We start from the raw sequence: 26,305 nt of genomic DNA, 5'->3' as shown, positions 1-26,305 counted from the left end.
TCCATCCATCCATCCCGTCTGTCGAAGTGTCCTATCCATGCATCCACCCCGTCGGTCGAAGTGTCCTATCCATCCATCCCGTCGGTCGAAGTGTCCTATCCATCCATCCACCCCGTCTGTCGAAGTGTCCTATCCATCCATCCACCCCGTCGGTCGAAGTGTCCTATCCATCCATCCATCCCGTCTATGTAAGTGTCCTATCCATCCATCCCGTCGGTCGAAGTTTGCTATCCATCCATCCATCCCGTCGGTCGAAGTGTCCTATCCATCCATCCATCCCGTCTATGTAAGTGTCCTATCCATCCATCCATCCCGTCGGTCGAAGTGTCCTATCCATCCATCCACCCCGTCGGTCGAAGTGTCCTATCCATCCATCCCGTCTATGTAAGTGTCCTATCCATCCATCCCGTCGGTCGAAGTGTCCTATCCATCCATCCATCCCGTCTATGTAAGTGTCCTATCCATCCATCCATCCCGTCGGTCGAAGTGTCCTATCCATCCATCCATCCCGTCGGTCGAAGTGTCCTATCCATCCATCCACCCCGTCTGTCGAAGTGTCCTATCCATCCATCCACCCCGTCTGTCGAAGTGTCCTATCCATCCATCCCGTCTGTCGAAGTGTCCTATCCATCCATCCATCCCGTCGGTCGAAGTGTCCTATCCATCCATCCCGTCGGTCGAAGTGTCCTATCCATCCATCCACCCCGTCTGTCGAAGTGTCCTATCCATCCATCCACCCCGTCGGTCGATAGTGTCCTATCCATCCATCCATCCCGTCTGTCGAAGTGTCCTATCGATCCATCCACCCCGTCTGTCGAAAGTGTCCTATCCATCCATCCATCCCGTCTGTCGAAGTGTCCTATCCATCCATCCACCCCGTCTGTCGAAGTGTCCTATCAATCCATCCATCCCGTCTGTCGAAGTGTCCTATCCATCCATCCCGTCTGTCGAAGTGTCCTATCCATCCATCCCGTCGGTCGAACTGTCCTTTCCATCCAACCCGTCGGTCGAAATGTCCTATCCATCCATCCATCCCGTCGGTCGAAGTGTCCTATCCATCCATCCACCCCGTCGGTCGATAGTGTCCTATCCATCCATCCATCCCGTCTGTCGAAGTGTCCTATCGATCCATCCACCCCGTCTGTCGAAGTGTCCTATCCATCCATCCATCCCGTCTGTCGAAGTGTCCTATCCATCCATCCACCCCGTCTGTCGAAGTGTCCTATCCATCCATCCATCCCGTCTGTCGAAGTGTCCTATCCATCCATCCCGTCTGTCGAAGTGTCCTATCCATCCAACCCGTCGGTCGAAGTGTCCTATCCATCCATCCACCCCGTCTGTAGAAATGTCCTATCCATCCATCCATCCCGTCTGTCGAAGTGTCCTATCCATCCATCCATCCCGTCGGTCGAAGTGTCCTATCCATCCATCCACCCCGTCGGTCGATAGTGTCCTATCCATCCATCCATCCCGTCTGTCGAAGTGTCCTATCGATCCATCCACCCCGTCTGTCGAAGTGTCCTATCCATCCATCCATCCCGTCTGTCGAAGTGTCCTATCCATCCATCCACCCCGTCTGTCGAAATGTCCTATCCATCCATCCATCCCGTCTGTCGAAGTGTCCTATCCATCCATCCCGTCTGTCGAAGTGTCCTATCCATCCAACCCGTCGGTCGAAGTGTCCTATCCATCCATCCACCCCGTCTGTAGAAATGTCCTATCCATCCATCCATCCCGTCTGTCGAAGTGTCCTATCCATCCATCCACCCCGTCTGTCGAAGTGTCCTATCCATCCATCCACCACGTCTGTCGAAGTTTCCTATCATCCATCCACCCCGTCTGTCGAAGTGTCTTATCCATCCATCCATCCCGTCGGTCGAAGTGTCCTATCCATCCATCCATCCATCCCGTCGGTCGTAGTGTCCTATCCATCCATCCATCCCGTCTGTCGAAGTGTCCTATCCATCCATCGTTGGTCGAAGTGTCCTATCCATCCATCCATCCCGTCGGTCGAAGTGTCCTATCCATCCATCCACCCCGTCTGTCGAAGTGTCCTATCCATCCATCCATCCCGTCTGTCGAAGTGTCCTATCCATCCATCCTGTCGGTCGAAGTGTCCTATCCATCCATCCATCCCGTCGGTCGAAGTGTCCTATCCATCCATCCACCCCGTCTGTCGAAGTGTCCTATCCATCCATCCATCCCGTCTATGTAAGTGTCCTATCCATCCATCCATCCCGTCGGTCGAAGTGTCCTATCCATCCATCCCGTCGGTCGAAGTGTCCTATCCATCCATCCATCCCGTCTGTCGAAGTGTCCTATCCATCCATCCCGTCTGTCGAAGTTTCCTATCCATCCATCCACCCCGTCGGTCGAAGTGTCCTATCCATCCATCCACCCCGTCGGTCGAAATGTCCTATCCATCCATCCATCCCGTCTGTCGATGTGTCCTATCCATCCATCCACCCCGTCGGTCGAAGTGTCCTATCCATCCATCCAACCCGTCTGTCGAAGTGTCCTATCCATCCATCCATCCCGTCTGTCGAAGTGTCCTATCCATCCATCCATCCATCCATCCATCCCATCTGTCGAAGTGTCCTATCCATCCATCCCGTCTGTCGAAGTGTCCTATCCATCCATCCATCCCGTCTGTCGAAGTGTCCTATCCATCCATCCCGTCTGTCGAAGTGTCCTATCCATCCATCCATCCCGTCTGTCGAAGTGTCCTATCCATCCATCCACCCCGTCTGTCGAAGTGTCCTATCCATCCATCCACCCCGTCGGTCGATAGTGTCCTATCCATCCATCCATCCCGTCTGTCGAAGTGTCCTATCCATCCATCCACCCCGTCTGTCGAAGTGTCCTATCCATCCATCCATCCCGTCTGTCGAAGTGTCCTATCCATCCATCCACCCCGTCTGTCGAAGTGTCCTATCCATCCATCCATCCCGTCTGTCGAAGTGTCCTATCCATCCATCCCGTCTGTCGAAGTGTCCTATCCATCCAACCCGTCGGTCGAAGTGTCCTATCCATCCATCCACCCCGTCTGTCGAAATGTCCTATCCATCCATGCATCCCGTCTGTCGAAGTGTCCTATCCGTCCATCCACCCCGTCGGTCGAAGTGTCCTATCCATCCATCCACCCCGTCTGTCAAAGTGTCCTATCCATCCATCCATCCCGTCGGTCGAAGTGTCTTATTTATCCATCCATCCACCCCGTCTGTCGAAGTGTCCTATCCATCCATCCAACCCGTCGGTCGAAGTGTCCTATCCATCCATCCATCCCGTCTGTCGAAGTGTCCTATCAATCCATCGTTGGTCGAAGTGTCCTATCCATCCATCCATCCATCCCGTCTGTCGAAGTGTCCTATCCATCCATCCACCCCGTCGGTCGATAGTGTCCTATCCATCCATCCATCCCGTCGGTCGAAGTGTCCTATCCGTCCATCCACCCCGTCGGTCGAAGTGTCCTATCCATCCATCCACCCCGTCTGTCAAAGTGTCCTATCCATCCATCCATCCCGTCGGTCGAAGTGTCTTATTTATCCATCCATCCCGTCGGTCGAAGTGTCCTATCCATCAATCCACCCCGTCTGTCGAAGTGTCCTATCCATCCATCCAACCCGTCTGTCGAAGTGTCCTATCCATCCATCCACCCCGTCTGTCGAAGTGTCCTATCCATCCACCCACCCCGTCTGTCGAAGTGTCCTATCCATCCATCCATCCCGTCGGTCGAAGTGTCCTAGCCATCCATCCACCCCGTCGGTCGATAGTGTCCTATCCATCCCGTCTGTCGAAGTGTCCTATCCATCCATCCACCCCGTCTGTCGAAGTGTCCTATCCATCCATCCACCCCGTCTGTCGAAGTGTCCTATCCATCCATCCATCCCGTCTGTCGAAGTGTCTTATCCATCCATCCCCCCCGTCTGTCGAAGTGTCCTATCCATCCATCCATCCCGTCTGTCGAAGTGTCCCATCCATCTCGTCTGTCGAAGTGTGCTATCCATCCATCCATCCCGTCTGTCGAAGTGTCTTATCCATCCATCCACCCCGTCTGTCGAAGTGTCCTATCCATCCATCCAACCCGTCTGTCGAAGTGTCCTATCCATCCATCCATCCCGTCTGTCGAACTGTCTTATCCATCCATCCACCCCGTCTGTCGAAGTGTCCTATCCATCCATCCACCCCGTCTGTCGAAGTGTCCTATCCATCCATCCATCCCGTCTGTCGAAGTGTCTTATCCATCCATCCACCCCGTCTGTCGAAGTGTCCTATCCATCCATCCACCACGTCTGTCGAAGTGTCCTATCATCCATCCACCCCTTCGGTCGAAGTGTCCTATCCATCCATCCATCCCTTCGGTCGAAGTGTCCTATCCATCAGTCCACCACGTCTGTCGAAGTGTCCTATCCATCCAACTACCCCGTCTGTCGAAGTGTCCTATTCATCCATCCCGCCTGTCGAAGTGTCCTATCCATCCATCCATTCCGTCGGTCGAAGTGTCCTATCCATCCATCCATCCCGTCGGTCGAAGTGTCCTATCCATCCATCCATCCCGTCTGTCGAAGTGTCCTATCCATCCATCCACCCCGTCTGTCGAAGTGTCCTATCATCCATCCACCCCGTCTGTCGAAGTGTCCTATCCATCCATCCATCCCGTCGGTCGAAGTGTCCTATCCATCCATCCATCCCGTCGGTCGAAGTGTCCTATCCGTCCATCCACCCCGTCGGTCGAAGTGTCCTATCCATCCATCCACCCCGTCTGTCGAAGTGTCCTATCCATCCATCTCGTCGGTCGAAGTGTCCTATCCATCCATCCATCCCGTCTGTCGAAGTGTCCTATCCATCCATCCACCCCGTCTGTCGAAGTGTCCTATCCATCCATCCATCCCGTCTGTCGAAGTGTCCTATCCATCCATCCCGTCTGTCGAAGTGTCCTATCCATCCAACCCGTCGGTCGAAGTGTCCTATCCATCCATCCACCCCGTCTGTCGAAATGTCCTATCCATCCATGCATCCCGTCTGTCGAAGTGTCCTATCCGTCCATCCACCCCGTCGGTCGAAGTGTCCTATCCATCCATCCACCCCGTCTGTCAAAGTGTCCTATCCATCCATCCATCCCGTCGGTCGAAGTGTCTTATTTATCCATCCATCCCGTCGGTCGAAGTGTCCTATCCATCCATCCACCCCGTCTGTCGAAGTGTCCTATCCATCCATCCAACCCGTCGGTCGAAGTGTCCTATCCATCCATCCATCCCGTCTGTCGAAGTGTCCTATCAATCCATCGTTGGTCGAAGTGTCCTATCCATCCATCCATCCATCCCGTCTGTCGAAGTGTCCTATCCATCCATCCACCCCGTCGGTCGATAGTGTCCTATCCATCCATCCATCCCGTTGGTCGAAGTGTCCTATCCGTCCATCCACCCCGTCGGTCGAAGTGTCCTATCCATCCATCCACCCCGTCTGTCGAAGTGTCCTATCATCCATCCACCCCGTCTGTCGAAGTGTCCTATCCATCCATCCATCCCGTCGGTCGAAGTGTCCTATCCATCCATCCATCCCGTCGGTCGAAGTGTCCTATCCGTCCATCCACCCCGTCGGTCGAAGTGTCCTATCCATCCATCCACCCCGTCTGTCGAAGTGTCCTATCCATCCATCTCGTCGGTCGAAGTGTCCTATCCATCCATCCATCCCGTCTGTCGAAGTGTCCTATCCATCCATCCACCCCGTCTGTCGAAGTGTCCTATCCATCCATCCATCCCGTCTGTCGAAGTGTCCTATCCATCCATCCCGTCTGTCGAAGTGTCCTATCCATCCAACCCGTCGGTCGAAGTGTCCTATCCATCCATCCACCCCGTCTGTCGAAATGTCCTATCCATCCATGCATCCCGTCTGTCGAAGTGTCCTATCCGTCCATCCACCCCGTCGGTCGAAGTGTCCTATCCATCCATCCACCCCGTCTGTCAAAGTGTCCTATCCATCCATCCATCCCGTCGGTCGAAGTGTCTTATTTATCCATCCATCCCGTCGGTCGAAGTGTCCTATCCATCCATCCACCCCGTCTGTCGAAGTGTCCTATCCATCCATCCAACCCGTCGGTCGAAGTGTCCTATCCATCCATCCATCCCGTCTGTCGAAGTGTCCTATCAATCCATCGTTGGTCGAAGTGTCCTATCCATCCATCCATCCCGTCTGTCGAAGTGTCCTATCCATCCATCCACCCCGTCGGTCGATAGTGTCCTATCCATCCATCCATCCCGTTGGTCGAAGTGTCCTATCCGTCCATCCACCCCGTCGGTCGAAGTGTCCTATCCATCCATCCACCCCGTCTGTCAAAGTGTCCTATCCATCCATCCATCCCGTCGGTCGAAGTGTCTTATTTATCCATCCATCCCGTCGGTCGAAGTGTCCTATCCATCAATCCACCCCGTCTGTCGAAGTGTCCTATCCATCCATCCAACCCGTCTGTCGAAGTGTCCTATCCATCCATCCACCCCGTCTGTCGAAGTGTCCTATCCATCCACCCACCCCGTCTGTCGAAGTGTCCTATCCATCCATCCATCCCGTCGGTCGAAGTGTCCTAGCCATCCATCCACCCCGTCGGTCGATAGTGTCCTATCCATCCCGTCTGTCGAAGTGTCCTATCCATCCATCCACCCCGTCTGTCGAAGTGTCCTATCCATCCATCCACCCCGTCTGTCGAAGTGTCCTATCCATCCATCCATCCCGTCTGTCGAAGTGTCTTATCCATCCATCCCCCCCGTCTGTCGAAGTGTCCTATCCATCCATCCATCCCGTCTGTCGAAGTGTCCCATCCATCTCGTCTGTCGAAGTGTGCTATCCATCCATCCATCCCGTCTGTCGAAGTGTCTTATCCATCCATCCACCCCGTCTGTCGAAGTGTCCTATCCATCCATCCAACCCGTCTGTCGAAGTGTCCTATCCATCCATCCATCCCGTCTGTCGAACTGTCTTATCCATCCATCCACCCCGTCTGTCGAAGTGTCCTATCCATCCATCCACCCCGTCTGTCGAAGTGTCCTATCCATCCATCCATCCCGTCTGTCGAAGTGTCTTATCCATCCATCCACCCCGTCTGTCGAAGTGTCCTATCCATCCATCCACCACGTCTGTCGAAGTGTCCTATCATCCATCCACCCCTTCGGTCGAAGTGTCCTATCCATCCATCCATCCCTTCGGTCGAAGTGTCCTATCCATCCATCCACCACGTCTGTCGAAGTGTCCTATCCATCCAACTACCCCGTCTGTCGAAGTGTCCTATTCATCCATCCCGCCTGTCGAAGTGTCCTATCCATCCATCCATTCCGTCGGTCGAAGTGTCCTATCCATCCATCCATCCCGTCGGTCGAAGTGTCCTATCCATCCATCCATCCCGTCTGTCGAAGTGTCCTATCCATCCATCCACCCCGTCTGTCGAAGTGTCCTATCATCCATCCACCCCGTCTGTCGAAGTGTCCTATCCATCCATCCATCCCGTCGGTCGAAGTGTCCTATCCATCCATCCATCCCGTCGGTCGAAGTGTCCTATCCGTCCATCCACCCCGTCGGTCGAAGTGTCCTATCCATCCATCCACCCCGTCTGTCGAAGTGTCCTATCCATCCATCCCGTCGGTCGAAGTGTCCTATCCATCCATCCAACCCGTCTGTCGAAGTGTCCTATCCATCCATCCAACCCGTCTGTCGAAGTGTCCTATCCATCCATCCACCCCGTCTGTCGAAGTGTCCTATCCATCCATCCACCCCGTCTGTCGAAGTGTCCTATCCATCCATCCACCCCGTCTGTCGAAATGTCCTATCCATCCATCCATCCCGTCTGTCGAAGTGTCCTATCCATCCATCCACCCCGTCTGTCGAAGTGTCCTATCCATCCATCCACCCCGTCTGTCGAAGTGTCCTATCCATCCATCCACCCCGTCTGACGAAGTGTCCTATCATCCATCCACCCCGTCTGTCGAAGTGTCCTATCCATCCATCCACCCCGTCGGTCGAAGTGTCCTATCCATCCATCCATCCCGTCGGTCGAAGTGTCCTATCCATCCATCCATCCCGTCGGTCGAAGTGTCCTATCCATCCATCCAACCCGTCGGTCGAAGTGTCCTATCCATCCATCCATCCCGTCTGTCGAAGTGTCCTATCCATCCATCGTTGGTCGAAGTGTCCTATCCATCCATCCATCCATCCCGTCTGTCGAAGTGTCCTATCCATCCATCCCGTTGGTCGAAGTGTCCTATCCGTCCATCCACCCCGTCGGTCGAAGTGTCCTATCCATCCATCCACCCCGTCTGTCGAAGTGTCCTATCCATCCATCCATCCCGTCGGTCGAAGTGTCTTATTTATCCATCCATCCCGTCGGTCGAAGTGTCCTATCCATCCATCCACCCCGTCTGTCGAAGTGTCCTATCCATCCATCCAACCCGTCTGTCGAAGTGTCCTATCCATCCATCCACCCCGTCTGTCGAAGTGTCCTATCCATCCACCCACCCCGTCTGTCGAAGTGTCCTATCCATCCATCCATCCCGTCGGTCGAAGTGTCCTAGCCATCCATCCACCCCGTCGGTTGATAGTGTCCTATCCATCCCGTCTGTCGAAGTGTCCTATCCATCCATCCACCCCGTCTGTCGAAGTGTCCTATCCATCCATCCACCCCGTCTGTCGAAGTGTCCTATCCATCCATCCATCCCGTCGGTCGAAGTGTCCTATCCATCCATCCATCCCGTCGGTCGAAGTGTCCTATCCATCCATCCAACCCGTCGGTCGAAGTGTCCTATCCATCCATCCATCCCGTCTGTCGAAGTGTCCTATCCATCCATCGTTGGTCGAAGTGTCCTATCCATCCATCCATCCATCCCGTCTGTCGAAGTGTCCTATCCATCCATCCCGTTGGTCGAAGTGTCCTATCCGTCCATCCACCCCGTCGGTCGAAGTGTCCTATCCATCCATCCACCCCGTCTGTCGAAGTGTCCTATCCATCCATCCATCCCGTCGGTCGAAGTGTCTTTTTTATCCATCCATCCCGTCGGTCGAAGTGTCCTATCCATCCATCCACCCCGTCTGTCGAAGTGTCCTATCCATCCATCCAACCCGTCTGTCGAAGTGTCCTATCCATCCATCCACCCCGTCTGTCGAAGTGTCCTATCCATCCACCCACCCCGTCTGTCGAAGTGTCCTATCCATCCATCCATCCCGTCGGTCGAAGTGTCCTAGCCATCCATCCACCCCGTCGGTCGATAGTGTCCTATCCATCCCGTCTGTCGAAGTGTCCTATCCATCCATCGCAGCGTGACGGCACATACTGTACTGATATGCGCGACAATACCGCAGTAAGGACCCGACCGATCGCAGCGTGACGGCACGTACTGTACTGATATGCGCGACAATACTGCAGCAAGGACCCGACCGATCGCAGTGTGACGGCACATACTGTACTGATATGCGGGACAATACCGAAACAAGGACCAAACCGATCGCAGCGTGACGGTACATACTGTACTGATATGCGCGACAATACCGCAGCAATCACCTGACCGATCGCAGCGTGAAGGCACATACTGTATTGATATGCGAGGCAATACCGTAGCAAGGACCCGAACGATCGCAGTGTGACGGCACATACTGTACTGATATGCGCGACAATACCAGCGCAAGAACCCGACCGACGACGGCGCAATAGCGTGACGGCACATCCTGTACTGATATGCGCCACAATACCGCAGCAAAAGGATCCAACCGACCGACGACGATCGCAGCTTAGCGTGACGGCGCATACTGTACTGACATGCGCCACAATACCGGCGCAAGGATCCAACCGACCGACGACGATCGCAGCGTAGCGTGACGGCGCATACTGTACTGACATTCGCCACAATACCGGCGAAAGGATCCAACCGACCGACGACGATCGCAGCGTAGCGTGACGGCGCATCAGAGCATGTGAGCGGAGCGGAGCGGGTGAAAATGCCGCTCCGCGCTCCAGGGGGCTGAAATGCCGCTCGCTATTCGCTCATGTTAAACCCCCCCGCGCTCCGCTCCCCGTCGCTCCTCGCTCACGTTGATTTGCACAAATCTCGCTCCACGCTCCGCTCAAACCGGGTCGCTCAACAGTAAAAAAAAGAAAAGAAAAAGAAAGTAGAAATTCTAATGACATCTCGGTGCGCTGTGCACTGTGGATGTCTGTGTGTCTCTGAGTCCGTGCGACCGGGCATGCTCAAACATTCGGTGCGCGGCCCCCGCGAGGGCGGCCTGGAGCGGGAGGCGGTCCTCGCTCTGAGTAGCGCTCCAACCTTTTTATAACCAGCTCCGCGCTCACGTCAAAATCGCGTCGCTCCGCTCACCGCTCCGCTCGCGCTCCGCTCACATGCTCTGCGGCGCATACTGTACTGACATGCGCCACAATACCGGCGCAAGGACCCGACCAATGACGATTGCAGCGTATCGTGACGGCGCATACTGTACTGACATGCGTACGCCCAGCCCCGGCCACAGGACAGCACACGTCGCCAACAAGTGGTCGACGCGAGTGTCGACACGTCGCCAAACAAGTGTTCGACGCGTCCATGACCGGGGCTAGGCGTACGGACGCGCAAACGACCCGACCGACGACGGCGCAATAGCGTGACGGCACATAATGTACTGATATGCGCCACAATACGGCAGCAAACGACCCGACCGACGACGGCACATACTGTACTGATACTGATTGTGGCGCATATCAGTACAGTATGTGCCGTCACGCTATTGCGCCGTCGTCGGTCGGGTCGTTTGCGCGTCCGTACGCCCAGCCCCGGCCACAGGACAGCACACGTCGCCAACAAGTGGTCGACGCGAGTGTCGACACGTCGCCAAACAAGTGTTCGACGCGTCCATGACCGGGGCTAGGCGTACGGACGCGCAAACGACCCGACCGACGACGGCGCAATAGCGTGACGGCACATAATGTACTGATATGCGCCACAATACGGCAGCAAACGACCCGACCGACGACGGCACATACTGTACTGATACTGATTGTGGCGCATTTCAGTACAGTATGTGCCGTCACGCTATTGCGCCGTCTTCGGTCGGGTCGTTTGCGCGTCCGTACGCGCAGCCCCGGCCACAGGACAGCACACGTCGCCAACAAGTGGTCGACGCGAGTGTCGACACGTCGCCAAACAAGTGTTCGACGCGTCCATGACCGGGGCTAGGCGTACGGACGCGCAAACGACCCGACCGACGACGGCGCAATAGCGTGACGGCACATAATGTACTGATATGCGCCACAATACGGCAGCAAACGACCCGACCGACAACGGCACATACTGTACCGATACTGATTGTGGCGCATATCAGTACAGTATGTGCCGTCACGCTATTGCGCCGTCGCCGGTCGGGTCGTTTGCGCGTCCGTACGCCCAGCCCCGGCCACAGGACAGCACACGTTGCCAAACAAGTGGTCAACGCGAGTGTCGACACGTCGCCAAACAAGTAGTCGACGCGTCCATGACCGGGGCTAGGCGTAAGGACGCGCAAACGACCCGACCGACGACGGCGCAATAGCATGACGGCACATAATGTACTGATATGTGCCACAATACGGCAGCAAACGACCCAACCGACAACGGCACATACTGTACTGATACTGATTGTGGCGCATATCAGTACAGTATGTGCCGTCACGCTATTGCGCCGTCGTCGGTCGGGTCGTTTGCGCGTCCGTACGCCCAGCCCCGGCCACAGGACAGCACACGTTGCCAAACAAGTGGTCAACGCGAGTGTCGACACGTCGCCAAACAAGTAGTCGACGCGTCCATGACCGGGGCTAGGCGTAAGGACGCGCAAACGACCCGACCGACGACGGCGCAATAGCGTGACGGCACATACTGTACTGATATGCGCCACAATACGGCAGCAAACGACCCGACCGACAACGGCACATACTGTACTGATACTGATTGTGGCTTATATCAGTACAGTATGTGCCGTCACGCTATTGCGCCGTCGTCGGTCGGGTCGTTTGCGCGTCCGTATGCCCAGCCCCGGCCACAGGACAGCACACGTTGCCAAACAAGTGGTCAACGCGAGTGTCGACACGTCGCCAAACAAGTAGTCGACGCGTCCATGACCGGGGCTAGGCGTAAGGACGCGCAAACGACCCGACCGACGACGGCGCAATAGCGTGACGGCACATAATGTACTGATATGCGCCACAATACGGCAGCAAACGACCCGACCGACAACGGCACATACTGTACTGATACTGATTGTGGCGCATATCAGTACAGTATGTGCCGTCACGCTATTGCGCCGTCGTCGGTCGGGTCGTTTGCGCGTCCGTACGCCCAGCCCCGGCCACAGGACAGCACACGTTGCCAAACAAGTGGTCAACGCGAGTGTCGACACGTCGCCAAACAAGTAGTCGACGCGTCCATGACCGGGGCTAGGCGTAAGGACGCGCAAACGACCCGACCGACGACGGCGCAATAGCGTGACGGCACATAATGTACTGATATGCGCCACAATACGGCAGCAAACGACCCGACCGACAACGGCACATACTGTACTGATACTGATTGTGGCGCATATCAGTACAGTATGTGCCGTCACGCTATTGCGCCGTCGTCGGTCGGGTCGTTTGCGCGTCCGTACGCGCAGCCCCGGCCACAGGACAGCACACGTTGCCAAACAAGTGGTCAACGCGAGTGTCGACACGTCGCCAAACAAGTAGTCGACGCGTCCATGACCGGGGCTAGGCGTAAGGACGCGCAAACGACCCGACCGACGACGGCGCAATAGCGTGACGGCACATAATGTACTGATATGCGCCACAATACCGGTGCAAGGACCCGACCGACGACGATCGCAGCGTAGTGTGACGGCGCATACTGTACTGACATGCGCCACAATACCGGCAATACCAATACCGCATTAAGGACCCGACCGACGACAATCGCAGCGTGACGGCACATACTGTACTGATATGCGCAACAATACAGCAGCAAGGACCCGGCCGATCGCAGCGCGACGGCACATACTGTACTGATATGCGCGACAATACAGCAGCAAGGACCCGACCGATCGCAGCGCGACGGCCCATACTGTACTGATATGCGTGACAATACCGCAGCACGGACCCGACCGATCGCAGCGCGACCGCACATACTGTACTGATATGCACGAAAATACCGCAGCAAGGACCCGACCGATCGCAGCGTGATAGCACATACTGTACTGATATGTGCGACAATACCCAGCAAGGACCTGACCGACGACTATCGCAGCGTGACGGCACATACTGTACTGATATGCGTGACAATACCGCAGCAAGGACCCGACCGATCGCAGCGCGACAGCACATACTGTATTGATATGCGCGACAATACCTTAGCAAAGACCCGACCGATCGCAGCGTGACGGCACATACTGTACTGATATGCGCGACAATACCTCAGCAAGGACCCGACCGATCGCAGCGCGACAGCACATACTGTATTGATATGCGCGACAATACCGCAGCAAGGACCCGACCGATCGCAGCGCGACGGCACATACGGTATTAAAATGCACGACAATACCTCAGCAAGGACCCGACCGATCGCAACGTGACGGCACATCCTGTACTGATATGCGCGACAATACCGTAGCAAGGACCCCGACCGATCGCAGCGTGTCGGCACATACTGTACTGATATGCGCGACAATACCGCTTAAGAACCCGACAGACCGATGGCAGCGGCACATACTGTACTGATATGCGAAAATACCGTGCAATAACCCGACCAACGATTGCAGCGTAGCGGCACATACTATACTGATATGTGCAAATACCACGCAAGAACCCGACCGATCGCAGCGTAGCGGCACATACTGTACTGTATGCGCAAAGCGCAAGAACCAGTGAGAACCTCAGTCATTCTGGTGTCTGGGAGGGTGTTATATTGTAGGTGAGAACCTCAGTCAGCCTGGTGTCTGGGAGGGTGTTATACTGTAGGTGAGAACCTCAGTCTTCTGGTGTCTGGGAGGGTGTTATACTGTAGGTGAGAGTCTCCGTCTTCGGGGCATCTATGGCACAAGAACAACCTCGGCACAGTCCGTCTCCACTCTGAGAAAGAAAGAAAGAAACAAATATTAATTCAAGTGACCGAGAGCCAGATATATACGTAGATTGTATCCTGTCACAACATAAACAGCCTAGTATATGGAATCAAACTTTATTTATAGAGCACATTTAATAAACAACAGAAGCTGAGCAAAGTGCCGTACAAGGTTGTGGCAAACACAGCATCAACAGGCATCCATCGGCGCACAGACACATATATGTGCATAGTTACAACACATTAGAGCAGGTCTTCAACAGGGGGTCCTCGGAGTTACTACAGGGGGTCCGCCAAATCTTTGTGTGATAGGATTTTCGTTTTTACATTAACCACTCTAAACCTGGCTAGCATCCCTATTCTGAGGGGAACATTAGCCGAAAATAGCCGATCTACAACGCCGTTGTGCGCTGCGAGGCTTTGTGAGCTTGTAGATCGGCTATTTTCGACAAAGATAGGGGGAAAAGAGCAGACTAAGTACAGAGTGAACGTTTACTTAGTGTTGATGGTTTAAGTGGTTAAATCTCTGAAAATACATATTAACATGAAACCAACATCTATGAAAAGCTTTAATCAGCAACACAAGTTTATGCAATATACATATACATGTATATAGTGGAAGTGAGGCAATATGTATACTGTATCCTGTCACAACTAGGGATGGGGCGATACTTGTTCACATCACATCATTAAAAACGCTCACAATAATCGTTATCGCAGAGTTTTAATTTATTGTGAAATTGTCCTCCGTTATCCACAAGGATTAATTAGCTTTTGTTGAGCATCAAATCCAGTACCACTTGTCTTAACCCTCTATACTTGATAAAACGGACCTGTAAAGAGTGCATTTGGTACGCTCTTCTTTCACTCTACTAATATATACACACACACTAGTGATGCGCGGGTCGGGTTTTTTCATGACCCGCCCCGCGACGGAACCCAACCCACCTCAACCCGCCCCGCGAACCCATATATAAATATATGGCTCAACCCGCCCCGCGACCCGCGATTTTTTTTTTATTCTGTAAAATCATGGTTAGAAAATAATCCCCAAGTGTATTCAAACTGTTTTATTGTTATTATTCTTATTAGGAATAAAGACAAAACAAGAGCATGTGATTTTTTTATTTTTTTTTGCGTGTGAGAGCGGCTGACCCGCAGCCCGCATAATTGCCTCCGAAATTCTGACTTGACCCACCCGCGCCGCGGGTTGACCCGCGGGTCCCGCGGGTTACGGGTCAACCCGCGCCTCACTAACACACACACACACACACACTTCAATACTGCAATAGGCTCTATGCACAGCAGCCATATTGGGAATGAATTGGGCCTCTTCCTTACTTCTTTCTCAGCCACCCCCCTGACAAAAACGCCAGAGTGGTGTGTTTATGTTTGGAACGCAGTTCTTATATGACGTGATCTAAGATTCCCAAATGGGGATTTCAACACAAAAAATAAAGCCACGAACCCTGGAACAGCGCCCTCTACTGGCCCTCTACTGGTGACGTCAGTGACGTCAGACTTCGGCGCTCTATTTTGTTTGTGGGAAGAAAAACTGTGTTAAGCCCCGTGAGTGGAGATGTTTCAGAGCCTTCTGCACCTCAGTCCTTGTGTCCGTACGACACAACTCTTTAGCACCAACTCCCTCTAACACTATGGACCAGACTACTGTATGTCACAGGGAGGTTTCATAACATGCCGACGGCACAGAGTACAGACATGCTCAGCCGTCGAAACACAATAAAAGGTGCATGCATCTAACATTGCTCTACCGAAAATAAGTTGCTGCATGTGAGGTAGTATATCATACTAGCTTATAGTTAGTTAGCAGGGGTGCAATGCTCAGTGGACGGGGTTGCACGCCGAGCAACCACTTATTTGGCCAGGGGGACGCGCAGGCACACGCATAGATTTAAAACTACTTTAAATTCACACTTCATCAAAGTTTACAAAGGCTCCCGACTCACGCCAGGTACATTAACATAGGAATTAGCCTATATGCATATCAATTGTCCATTGTGTGGCCTGTACTGTAGGTGTTAAGCGACGTGCGTGTCACGTCATTAAAATAGAGAGCAACCACTTCTCAAATGAGCATAGCATCACTGTTAGTTAGACACGGACTGAGCTACAAAAGCATAACAGCCAACGTGCTTCATGGCCCCAAAACTATGTGGGTATTCTGAAAGAATGAGCTGTGTCCTCTCCTCCTCCCCCTGCGGCTGCTGCAGCAGGTAGGCTGCACTCCCTCTGTGTGCGTGTGTGCGTGTGTGCGTGCGTGCGTGCACCGTGAAGGATAACATCAAGTCTATTAATGATGTACCGTGCATGTTCACATCATGTATTTTTTCAACATTTTGTACAAAATAGACAATTGTACATCAAGGTGCCCAGATGTCCCTAGTGCCCACCTATCCTGTATCCGATTTGAACATGCTTGTTGAACATTTCACATTTAAGGCCTCATTTGAACAATTGCTATAAAGCCTGTGGATGTCATTATGGCATAAACAATAAGGTGAAGGGTACATTTTGGAGGTTCAAATCATCATGTTTAGCCTACTTATTTCATACCCTTTTCCAAAGCATACTTTAATTATTTACTTTTTCACATTTTGCAAACAACTGCCAATATCAAACTGCAAAACATACATACGTAGACAATACATATCTGACGTATGGCTGAAGCATTGCATTGAATTTCCTTGTGATTATGGTCTGAATAGAACTTGTTACAACCATGTTACAGTAAGTGTGATGTAGTAGCCTAATGCAGGCGTAAGACCAATGTGTTTGTATTGTTACGGGTATAATGCATAGTTTTCTATGCATTTCGGGGGGTTTGGGGGGTTTTGACCCCCCAAAATTTAGAAAATACAGATTCTGATAACCCCACCATCAGTCAACCCCTCTCTGTCTCTCAAAAGATCCCTGCTTAACATCCTCGACAGAGCCATGACATGATATGGCGAAGCAGACACAGACATGATATGGCGAGGCAGACACAGACATGATATGGTGAGACAGACAGACAGACAGGGTGAGATAGATAGGTAGATATAAAGATAGACAGACAGACAGACAGACAGACAGACAGACAGACAGACAGACAGACAGACAGACAGACAGACAGCCAGCCAGCCAGCCCTGTGTTGCTACCTTGCTGTGGTGGGGAGGCTTGTGTGCCTCCATGACCCTGGGGTCTATACCGGCAGGGGTCATACCCCTGGCAGGTTCAACCAAGCCAGGCAGGTTTCAGAGTAGAGGTCAGACAAAAGGTAACACCTGATATGATAGATAGATAGATGTTCTATGCATTTCGGGGGGGGGGGGGGAATCCGGCTGCGCACCGAAGGAGTCGCCCACCTAACATTTCTGCCTGCCCACCCTAGTACTACTGGCTGTAAACGGGCCTGGGTCGGAAAACTACTCACATTTTTTTACTTAAAGTAATACTAGGTAACGTTTTCAGTGATTCAATGATACAGGTTTTCAATGATACAGATAGCACAGGTACAGGTATTGGGTGTGTGTGGTCTGAAATAAATCAGGAGTACATACAGTCAGTTCTGCATACTGCACTAAACATGGCATCAGTCACAAACATGATGAAACAAAACACAGGCAATGGGTCAATAAGCTAAACAGGGTAATCACATACACAGCAGCAACATCAAAGGGGACCCTTAACGAGGCCTATTGCAGCCAGGTGTTAGCAACAACAAGTGATTAAGTGAGCAGAGCAGGACATTACACTCCCTCTGTGTCCAAACACATAAATACACATAAATGATGCATGTAGGCAGATTATAGGTAAATGTAGGTAAACTATAATGACAGGAATTAACCTAACAATCAACCAAAATAGCGTCAGTCCACAGAGATTAAATGGCACAAACAGTGGCACAAAGTTACACTAAAACAGAATATGCCAGCCATAATAATGGTGAAACATAATATCAAACATAAAGCAAAACTCACGGTTGTTCAATGACGCACACAGGTTAAGGATATAGAGTATTAGAAAGGAGTATATAATAATACTAGAAAGAGTCCGTCGCGGGGGAGACAAACTCCTCTGCAGGCACAGTGAAACAGAGTCACTAGTGATTGACAGGTGCGTCCGCGCTCCCGTTCTGTGCCTGCGGGGTGCGCTCATGCACGCGCTTTGGGAGCGCGCCTGGCAGTGTCTTTGGGACTTTATAACATTTACTTTAGTAAAAGCACAAAAGTACAAAAGAACAAGAGAGAGAGAGAGAGAGAGAGAGAGAGAGAGAGAGAGAGAGAGAGAGAGAGAGAGAGAGAGAGAGAGAGATGGATGGATGGATGCTAGAGAGAGAGAGAGAGACAGACAGACAGACAGACAGACAGACAGACATGGAAGCTGGAGAGAGAGAGAGACATGTACTTAAAATACCAAAAGTAAATGTACTCATGCAGAATGTCCCATTTCAAGTTTTCAAATCCATAGAAATCTTTTGAATTTAGCAGATCTACAAGCTCACAATGCATTGTGAGTTTGTAGATGGGCTATTTTCAAATGGCCAAAATGTATACAGAGCTGAAGTGGTTAATGTATGTTTTGTAATAATAATCAAAATCTACAAAGTAACTAGTAACTAAAGTTTTCAAATAAATGTAGTGGAGTAAAAAAAATAATCACACAATCAACAACTTGCACAGTACATAGACCAAAGCATACATAAATAAAAAATACAATGACATGGAGAAATATGATGATCAAACACAGCGGCAAATCAAAGTGAGATCAGAACAGAATACCTCATTGGCCGCTTGTTGTGGAAAAGAGGTTCTTCGTTCTTTGGTTTGTTAAAGTCATTAGAATGTCTTTTTGACCGTTTGTCCTTGGTTTCACTGTTTCAGACGTCTTAAATAACTTTAGCAGCGCGATATCACAATACACTGCATGTTAACAGAGCATAGTCGACCAGGTTTGTTTGCACCACCTGTCAGCAATGGCAATCATGCGTCAATCAATAATGGTCCGATGTGTAGCTATGGTTTTGTTTTTCAATTTACATTAAATTAAGTGAAATGTTACATTGCAAACTCTCACATCTACATAAACGTTCATATTTCAAATATAAAGTGCTTAACCAAATGCCACGGATGTTACAAGGTGATCCGTACCACGATAAACTTACTGTATCTCCCGTATTGTTCAATAAAAAGTATTTTAATCCGATCGCCAGCCATTTTCTCCAAATTTCGTCCGTTGCTTTCAACTGTGCGACACTAATGGTTGATAGGTGTATTACACTAATATATTTCTTAAAAAAAAGAAGAAAGAAAATGGCCGGCGATGGCATTAAAATGCTTTTTATTTAACAATACGGGAGATACGGGTACTTATCGTGGTACGGATCGCCTTGTAACATCCGTGGCACTTGGGTAAGCACTTTATGTTTGAAACCTGAACGTTTATGTACATGTGAGAGTTGGCAATGTAAAAGAAAATAAAAAATCAGGAACTCTGGGCTCCATGACTGTCATGGTATGACAGTATTTCAGGGCTAGTCGGTTGGGACAGACAGACAGGTGTCTATGTGACTGTGAGACCAGCCTCCTGATAAACCATATGCAGCTGTCCGCAGGTCCAAGCCCAGGTTATACTTGGTGGCTGTATTCATGATTTGTCTGCCAGAGTGTTCCATGGTGTAGGCCAGTCCTGACTGAACAATGTCCTCCTCCGAGGCACCAGAGAGTCGGCCATAGCTGACGCGGTTTAAGTTCTTCAGCCATTCAAAGTAGGACACCGTCACACCTCCAGCGTTCAGATACATGTCCGGAATCACCAAGATGTTTCTCTCTACGAAGATTTTGTCAGCCTCAGGGGTGGTTGGACCATTGGCACCTTCAGCAATGATCTTGGCCTTGATCTTGTGAGCGTTTTTCCTGGTGAGCTGCTTTTCATTGGCAGCAGGGATGAGGATGTCACAGTCAGCCTCCAGGATGCTTCCCTCATATGGAGTAGAGTTGGGGAAACCCACAATGGTGCCGTTGTTCAGTTTGTAATCTTCCAGCTCTTGGGGGTCGATGCCGTTAGGATTCCAGATACTTCCAGCTATCTCTCCCACACCGACACACTTAGCTCCAGAACGATGGAGGTAACGCATGGAGTATAGACCCACATTACCAAAACCCTGGATGACGAAAGTCTTGTCCTGGAAGCCAGGACACATACCCACCAGGCCCATTAAGGACTCATCATTGATGAAGATCTCAATGCCGTGGAAGACTCCGCAACCAGTGGCAGAGATTCGACCATGGATTCCTTCCTGACTGATGGGTTTACCAGTCACACAGGCACGGGCATTCATGTCATTGTATCCCACGGTGGTAGCGTAGGTGTCAGCGATCCAAGACATCACCTTCTCTCCAGTACCCATGTCAGGAGCCGGGACGTCAACCCCAGGACCGATAAATCCTTTCTTGGCCAGTTCAAGGGTGAATCTCCTGGTGATCTTCTCCAACTCATTGTCAGAGTAATCTTCTGGATTGATTTTAACTCCACCTTTTGCTCCACCGAATGGCACATCTACAACAGCACACTTGTAAGTCATGAGAGACGCCAGAGCTTTAACCTCATCAATGGACACATCTGCACTATACCTGATACCTCCTTTGCATGGTGTCCTGTGCTGGCTGTGTTGGGCCCGGTAGCCCTCGACCACCTCCCAATCCCCATTGTCTCTCTTGATGGGGAAGCAGACACTCAGGACATGGTTGCAGGGCTTGATGATCTTCAGGATCCCCCGCACCTGCTGTCTCTTGTGCTCTATCGACTCTCTGTTCTTGAGGCCTTCGATGAGTTTATCCTCAACTATAGCTGCCCCCCGGTCGAAAAACTCTTCCACCATTGAGAAAAAGTTGGGGTTGTCATCAATGTCTTTGTCTAATGCCTGGCTGTAACTACGAACACGCATCGGAGACACAGAAGCCGGGAGGGCAGAGTCCCCCAGGAGGGAGCCGACCGGGGTGCGTAGTTTACCAAAATACCGGTACATTCTGATGCAAGTTTGCCTCGCTATCAAGGGGATATTTCTAAACTGAGAGTATGTTCTAAATGGAAACGGTGTCAGCCATGACCAAATATGAGTTCCACATGGCATCTTATTGGGTAACCATGGCAACCTATCAACAAACACAGCGTTAGAAACCTAGGCCCTCACACCTAGCCCCGGATCCAACTGATATGCCCATATATGGAGATCTCTGTATCTGTCATTTTTTGTCCTTTTTATGCCCATTTATGGAGACCCCTGATGTCATCAGTCTATGCCCATATATTTGTTTGCACCTGATGCCATGACACATTGAGGTTACATCACACTGCATATTCTGGCGTAGCTGCATTGGGAACTCAGTCAAGGTGCCCGCCCGCCGGCCGTTCCTCCCTTAAGCCAATTTTAATATAAGGATTGAGCTATACTATAGAGGTTTGCTTTCATTCAATTAGACTAAATAGTCCACAGGAGAAAGCACACATAGGCATTATACTTGGTTTTATATTATAACCTTCCAACCTGCATCACCAAGTGTGTGATGCTGAAGGCCAATATGAGGCGAAGTACATTGACCCTTGTTACGGCCAGCCGTATTTCATTCTGTATTAGTATAATTTCTCATTTAGATAGATTATAGTATTTGTGTGTTGCTTTCGTACTATTTTATGTCATTACTGTTTCTGCAAGATGGAGAGGTGGAGAATTGGTGTGGTGGAGATTGTGCTGCTGATTGCCAAATGTCTGACAGCTGTGGCCAATGACACCTGCATGTGGGGAATCGTCCCTGCCACTGATTCGCTGGTTCCCTAATGATCATGGCTGCTGATTGGGCGTGGCCACTTCTACTCTTCTATGAAGTCTCAGTTTGAGCTCACTGGTGGAGAGAATGTCAGAATGTTGTTCAGTTATTGTATTTGCATTAGTGATACGAAACAGAAAAAGGAAAACATTTTGTGTTTTATCGCAAAAATAGTGATAAAACACATTTTAGGACAGACTTATTAAAAAACATTGTATAAAAACAGCTCACCTCAGAAAACAACAAAGACAAAATAGAAACCAAAAACGGTATAATGCAAGTAATCATGTTTCATGCACTTTCCCTTTGCTCCCTGCAGTTTAGGTGATCCTTTCAGCAGGGCAGGAGGTGTGATAGCAGTCAACAGTCCATTGAAGGATGTGACCCCTCATTACATCAGGGACCACAGGGAAGTTCCCATCACCACCATCCATTTGTGAACAAACAGGTCAGCACTCTTTTTTTTTTTTTTTACAACTTTATTTTTAGTATTTTTCAGTTATGAAGACATACAACCCCACATATACCCCACCCTCCCCGGTTCCCTCACAGAAAATAAAATTACAACAATAAAACAACATTTATAATTGGGAGAAAATAAATAAAATACAAGAGCAGTAAATAGTTGAAGTTGGTATTGAAAACAAAACAAAAAATAAATAAATAAATGAAATTAAAATTAAAAGGAAAATTTCTTAATTCTTAATAAGCTTAAGGGGGTTTCAGCGTAACCAGACCAGACAATTAGCAATTAATTTGGCAAATATAGGGTACCACACATCCAAGTACAATTAAAAGAGTGACCAATATTCCTAGAAACCACAGTGAACAGGAACAAAATATAAACACTTATTGAATCAAAATACAGTATCACTTCCAGCAAATGTAGGAAAAGACAGAGTAAGGGTGAATTCCATAAAAGGGGACCAGGCCTTTATACATTTTCGGGGAGATTTATATCTATTGTACCTGAGCTGTTCTAATGGTATAAAGGACAGCACATCCTTGACCCAACTTGTAAACGTTGGTGGTTTATCTGATTTCCAATTGCGGAGAATAAGCCTCTGGGCTATAAGTGAAGAGAATGCTATGAAGTTGGCCTGAGGAGAGGTAATTGGTACATCATCATTGGGAACTCCAAATATAGCAGTTATTGGATTGGGCTCAATTGTTACATGACAAATGGATGAGAAGGCATCAAAAATATTATTCCAAAACTGAGTCAAGGATGTGCATCTCCAAAACATATGGCCAACAGTGGCTGGCTCCAAATTACATCTGATACAGGTAGAATCTATGAGATCAGGATAAATTTTGGACAGTTTTTCTCTCGAGAAATGCAAACGATGGAGTATTTTAAATTGGATCAAGCAGTGTCTGAGACACAAGGAGGTGGTATTAATGCGTTTCAAAGAGCACTCCCAGATATCCTCCTCCAGCTCAATACCTAGGTCCTGTTCCCAGGCTAGTTTTGTTCTGTCCAAGAGAGGCGGATTAATCTCCTGTATAGCCTTATATATATTAGATACGCTTCCTTTGGTGTATGGGTCCCAGTCTAGTATGGTGTCCAAAATACTCTTATCTGGCATAGTTGGAAATGGAAAATGTTCCCTAGCAAAACTTCGTACTTGGAGGTATCTAAAAAAGTGAGATTTTGGTAACTCATGGTCCTGTTGAAGGGTTTCAAAAGAGGCAAATGTACCATCTACGAATAAGTCGCAAAAAAATATCAAGCCATTGGAGTGCCATGTCTTAAAAGCTGTGTCCGTCCGGGAGGGAGGAAAAAGATGATTATTAGTCAGGGGCATATGGCCACACATGTCTTTAAAACCAAAATGTTTTCTAAATTGGCGCCAGATTCTGAGAGAGCTTTTTATCACCTGATTACCAATGTGTGCAATAGTACCACCCGGAAGTGCAGAGCTCAGCATGGACACCGGAGAAACCACGGGATCAGAAAGTGATTCCATGAGGGCCCAAGTCGGGCCATGTTTATTTTCATGAACTGACACCCAGTAAATCATTTTTTTGATATTTGCTGACCAGTAATACAACATAAAGTTAGGCAACCCCAATCCTCCTGATGATCTTGGTAACTCTAGAAGAGCTTTTTTGGCTCGCGGACGGGCTTTATTCCAAATAAAGGTAGAGATACAGCTGTTGAGATCCCGGAACATGGATTTAGGTAAGAACAAAGGAATCATTTGGAATAGATACAAAAAACGGGGTAGAACTGTCATTTTAATTGTGTTAACCCTACCTGCTAAAGAGACGGGTAATGAAGCCCATCTCTCAAAATCTTTTTTGGTGCGGTCTAACAGTTGTTTAAAATTATGCACATATAGGTCCTTATAGGATCGAGTGACAGTGACCCCCAGGTAGGTAAAAGACTGAAGTTCCAACTTGAACGGGAGGTTGTTATAACTGAGATCTAGGGCCAATTGGTTAATAGGGAAGAACAAACTTTTGGAAAAATGTAATTTATAGCCTGAAAGCTTGCCAAAATGATTGAGTATATCTACGAGCGGAGGGACGGATTCGATTGGGCTCGAAACGTATATGAGCAGGTCATCTGCATAAAGCGAAACCTTGTGTATAGCGCCCCCTCTCTCAATTCCAGACACCCTGTCCTCTTCTCTGAGTGCTATAGCTAATGGTTCAATAGCGATATTAAATAAATATGGCGAAAGACTACAACCCTGCCTGACAGAGCGGTGAAGCGGAAAGTAATCTGAGCGTATAGAATTGGTTATCACTGAAGCTTTAGGAGCGGTATAAAGTAATCTGATCCAATCAATAAATAATGGGCCGAATCCAAACTTTTCTAGTACCGCCAAAAGGTATTTCCACTCAATTCTATCAAAAGCTTTCTCGCAATCGAGCGAGAGCACCGCTTCCGCCCGGAGGGTTGACTGAGAAGAGTAGAGCACGTTGAAAAGTCGCCGCATATTGTAAAAGGATTGTCTGCCTGGCACAAAACCGGTTTGATCGGGTGCGATAATGTTAGGGATCACTGTGTCAATCCTTTGAGAGAGGATCTTGGTGAGAATTTTGTAGTCAGAACATAAAATACTAATAGGCCGATAGGCACCACAGTCCAGAGGATCTCTGCCCTTTTTAAGCAAAACCGAAATAGTAGCTTGTGTCATGGTCTCTGGCAGTCTCTTGGCTATGAGCGCTTCTTGGTATACTGAACTTAGTATGGGGGCCAATTTTGTGGAAAAAGCTTTATAAAATTCTATGGGAAACCCATCTGGCCCCGCTGCCTTGCCATTATGCATTGAATTAATGGCTAGCGTGATTTCTTCAATCGATATGGCAGCCTCAAAGCCAACTTGAGCCAGGTCAGCACTCTTAGTCGAGTTCTCACTATGGCTTAAACTTAAAGGGATAGATAATCCACCGTGCTTCCCTCAAGCCGAAATCAGGCTGATCCGGTGAGTCTCAGGAGCGGACACATAACTGAATAAAGGGGCAACTCGGATGATTGGAGCCTTTTTATTTTAATTGCGGGGTGCAAAGCACAGAAAAAACTACAGTGTTTCGATGTCAGATCACATCTTCGTTAGGTCAGAGCTCACTATGGTATTGGAAACAGTGAGAGGAATGGAGATTGGAGGGTTGTGAAAAACTAGGTGTTTTCCACAAAATCGACTGTCGTAACTCCAGTCTCTTGTCTCAACAGTACAAATCCTCCTAGATTGATTTTCTTCTGCTCATTGCAGATTGAGATAATGCCTAATTTCTGCTACTCTCCTAGCTTCTCCTCAAAAAAGCAATCAGAAAAGCCCATGATGTGCAAATGTACAGTAGATTAAATTAAAGTGGTTTCTTAAATAATGTGAGATTTTTAAAATAATTTTAGATACATATATTTAAACTCTTTATTTTTTATTTCCCAAAGAATTTGATTTCTTACAGTTCAATTTATCAAAGAATGAGAGGTCAGGTAGGTATTGTAGGTCATTGCGGGCCAGCAATGTTCAAAATTCGCCAATGAGGATGGAATAGGAAAAAGCAGACAGATCCGTCTTGATCACATGACCATAGAGATAACAGATAATGTGCCTCCTGATGGCGCTATAATAGGGCAATGTGAAAAGGATGGCATTTGTTCCTCAACTTAGTGGGAATGTGAGGCATTTTGTTCAAAACGGACCACTCCTGCAAACTTTGGAAGACAATCTTAGCCAATCAGGATGGAATATGAAAAATCCGACAGACCCATTTGTTTTTTTTGTTTTTTTAAATATATTTTTGGGGCTTTTTGCCTTTATTGATAGATGACAGTAGACTGACAGGAAATGGGGAGAGAGATGGGGGGGTGACACGCAGCAAAGGTCGGGAGTCGAACCTGCGACACGCTGTCAGGCTGGCATTGCAGCCTA

At 49.6% G+C, this 26,305-nt stretch overlaps 1 protein-coding gene across 1 annotated transcript; it reads right to left on the bottom strand.

The window, feature by feature from the left end:
- Positions 1-19,624: 19,624 nt before the first annotated feature.
- LOC311036094 (glutamate dehydrogenase 1, mitochondrial-like) lies at positions 19,625-21,118 on the bottom strand (the record flags this gene model as incomplete). Its single annotated transcript, XM_084044617.1, has 1 exon — positions 19,625-21,118. One exon carries the CDS (start codon positions 21,116-21,118, stop codon positions 19,625-19,627), a length of 1,494 nt encoding a protein of 497 aa, XP_083900743.1.
- Between the last annotated feature and the right edge of the window lie 5,187 nt (positions 21,119-26,305).

The sequence above is a fragment of the Gymnoscopelus microlampas genome, assembly GCF_963454915.1.
Source record: "Gymnoscopelus microlampas genome assembly, chromosome: 20".
NCBI classification, from domain to species: Eukaryota; Metazoa; Chordata; class Actinopteri; order Myctophiformes; family Myctophidae; genus Gymnoscopelus; species Gymnoscopelus microlampas.
This window is presented reverse-complemented; position numbering and strand designations above follow the sequence as displayed.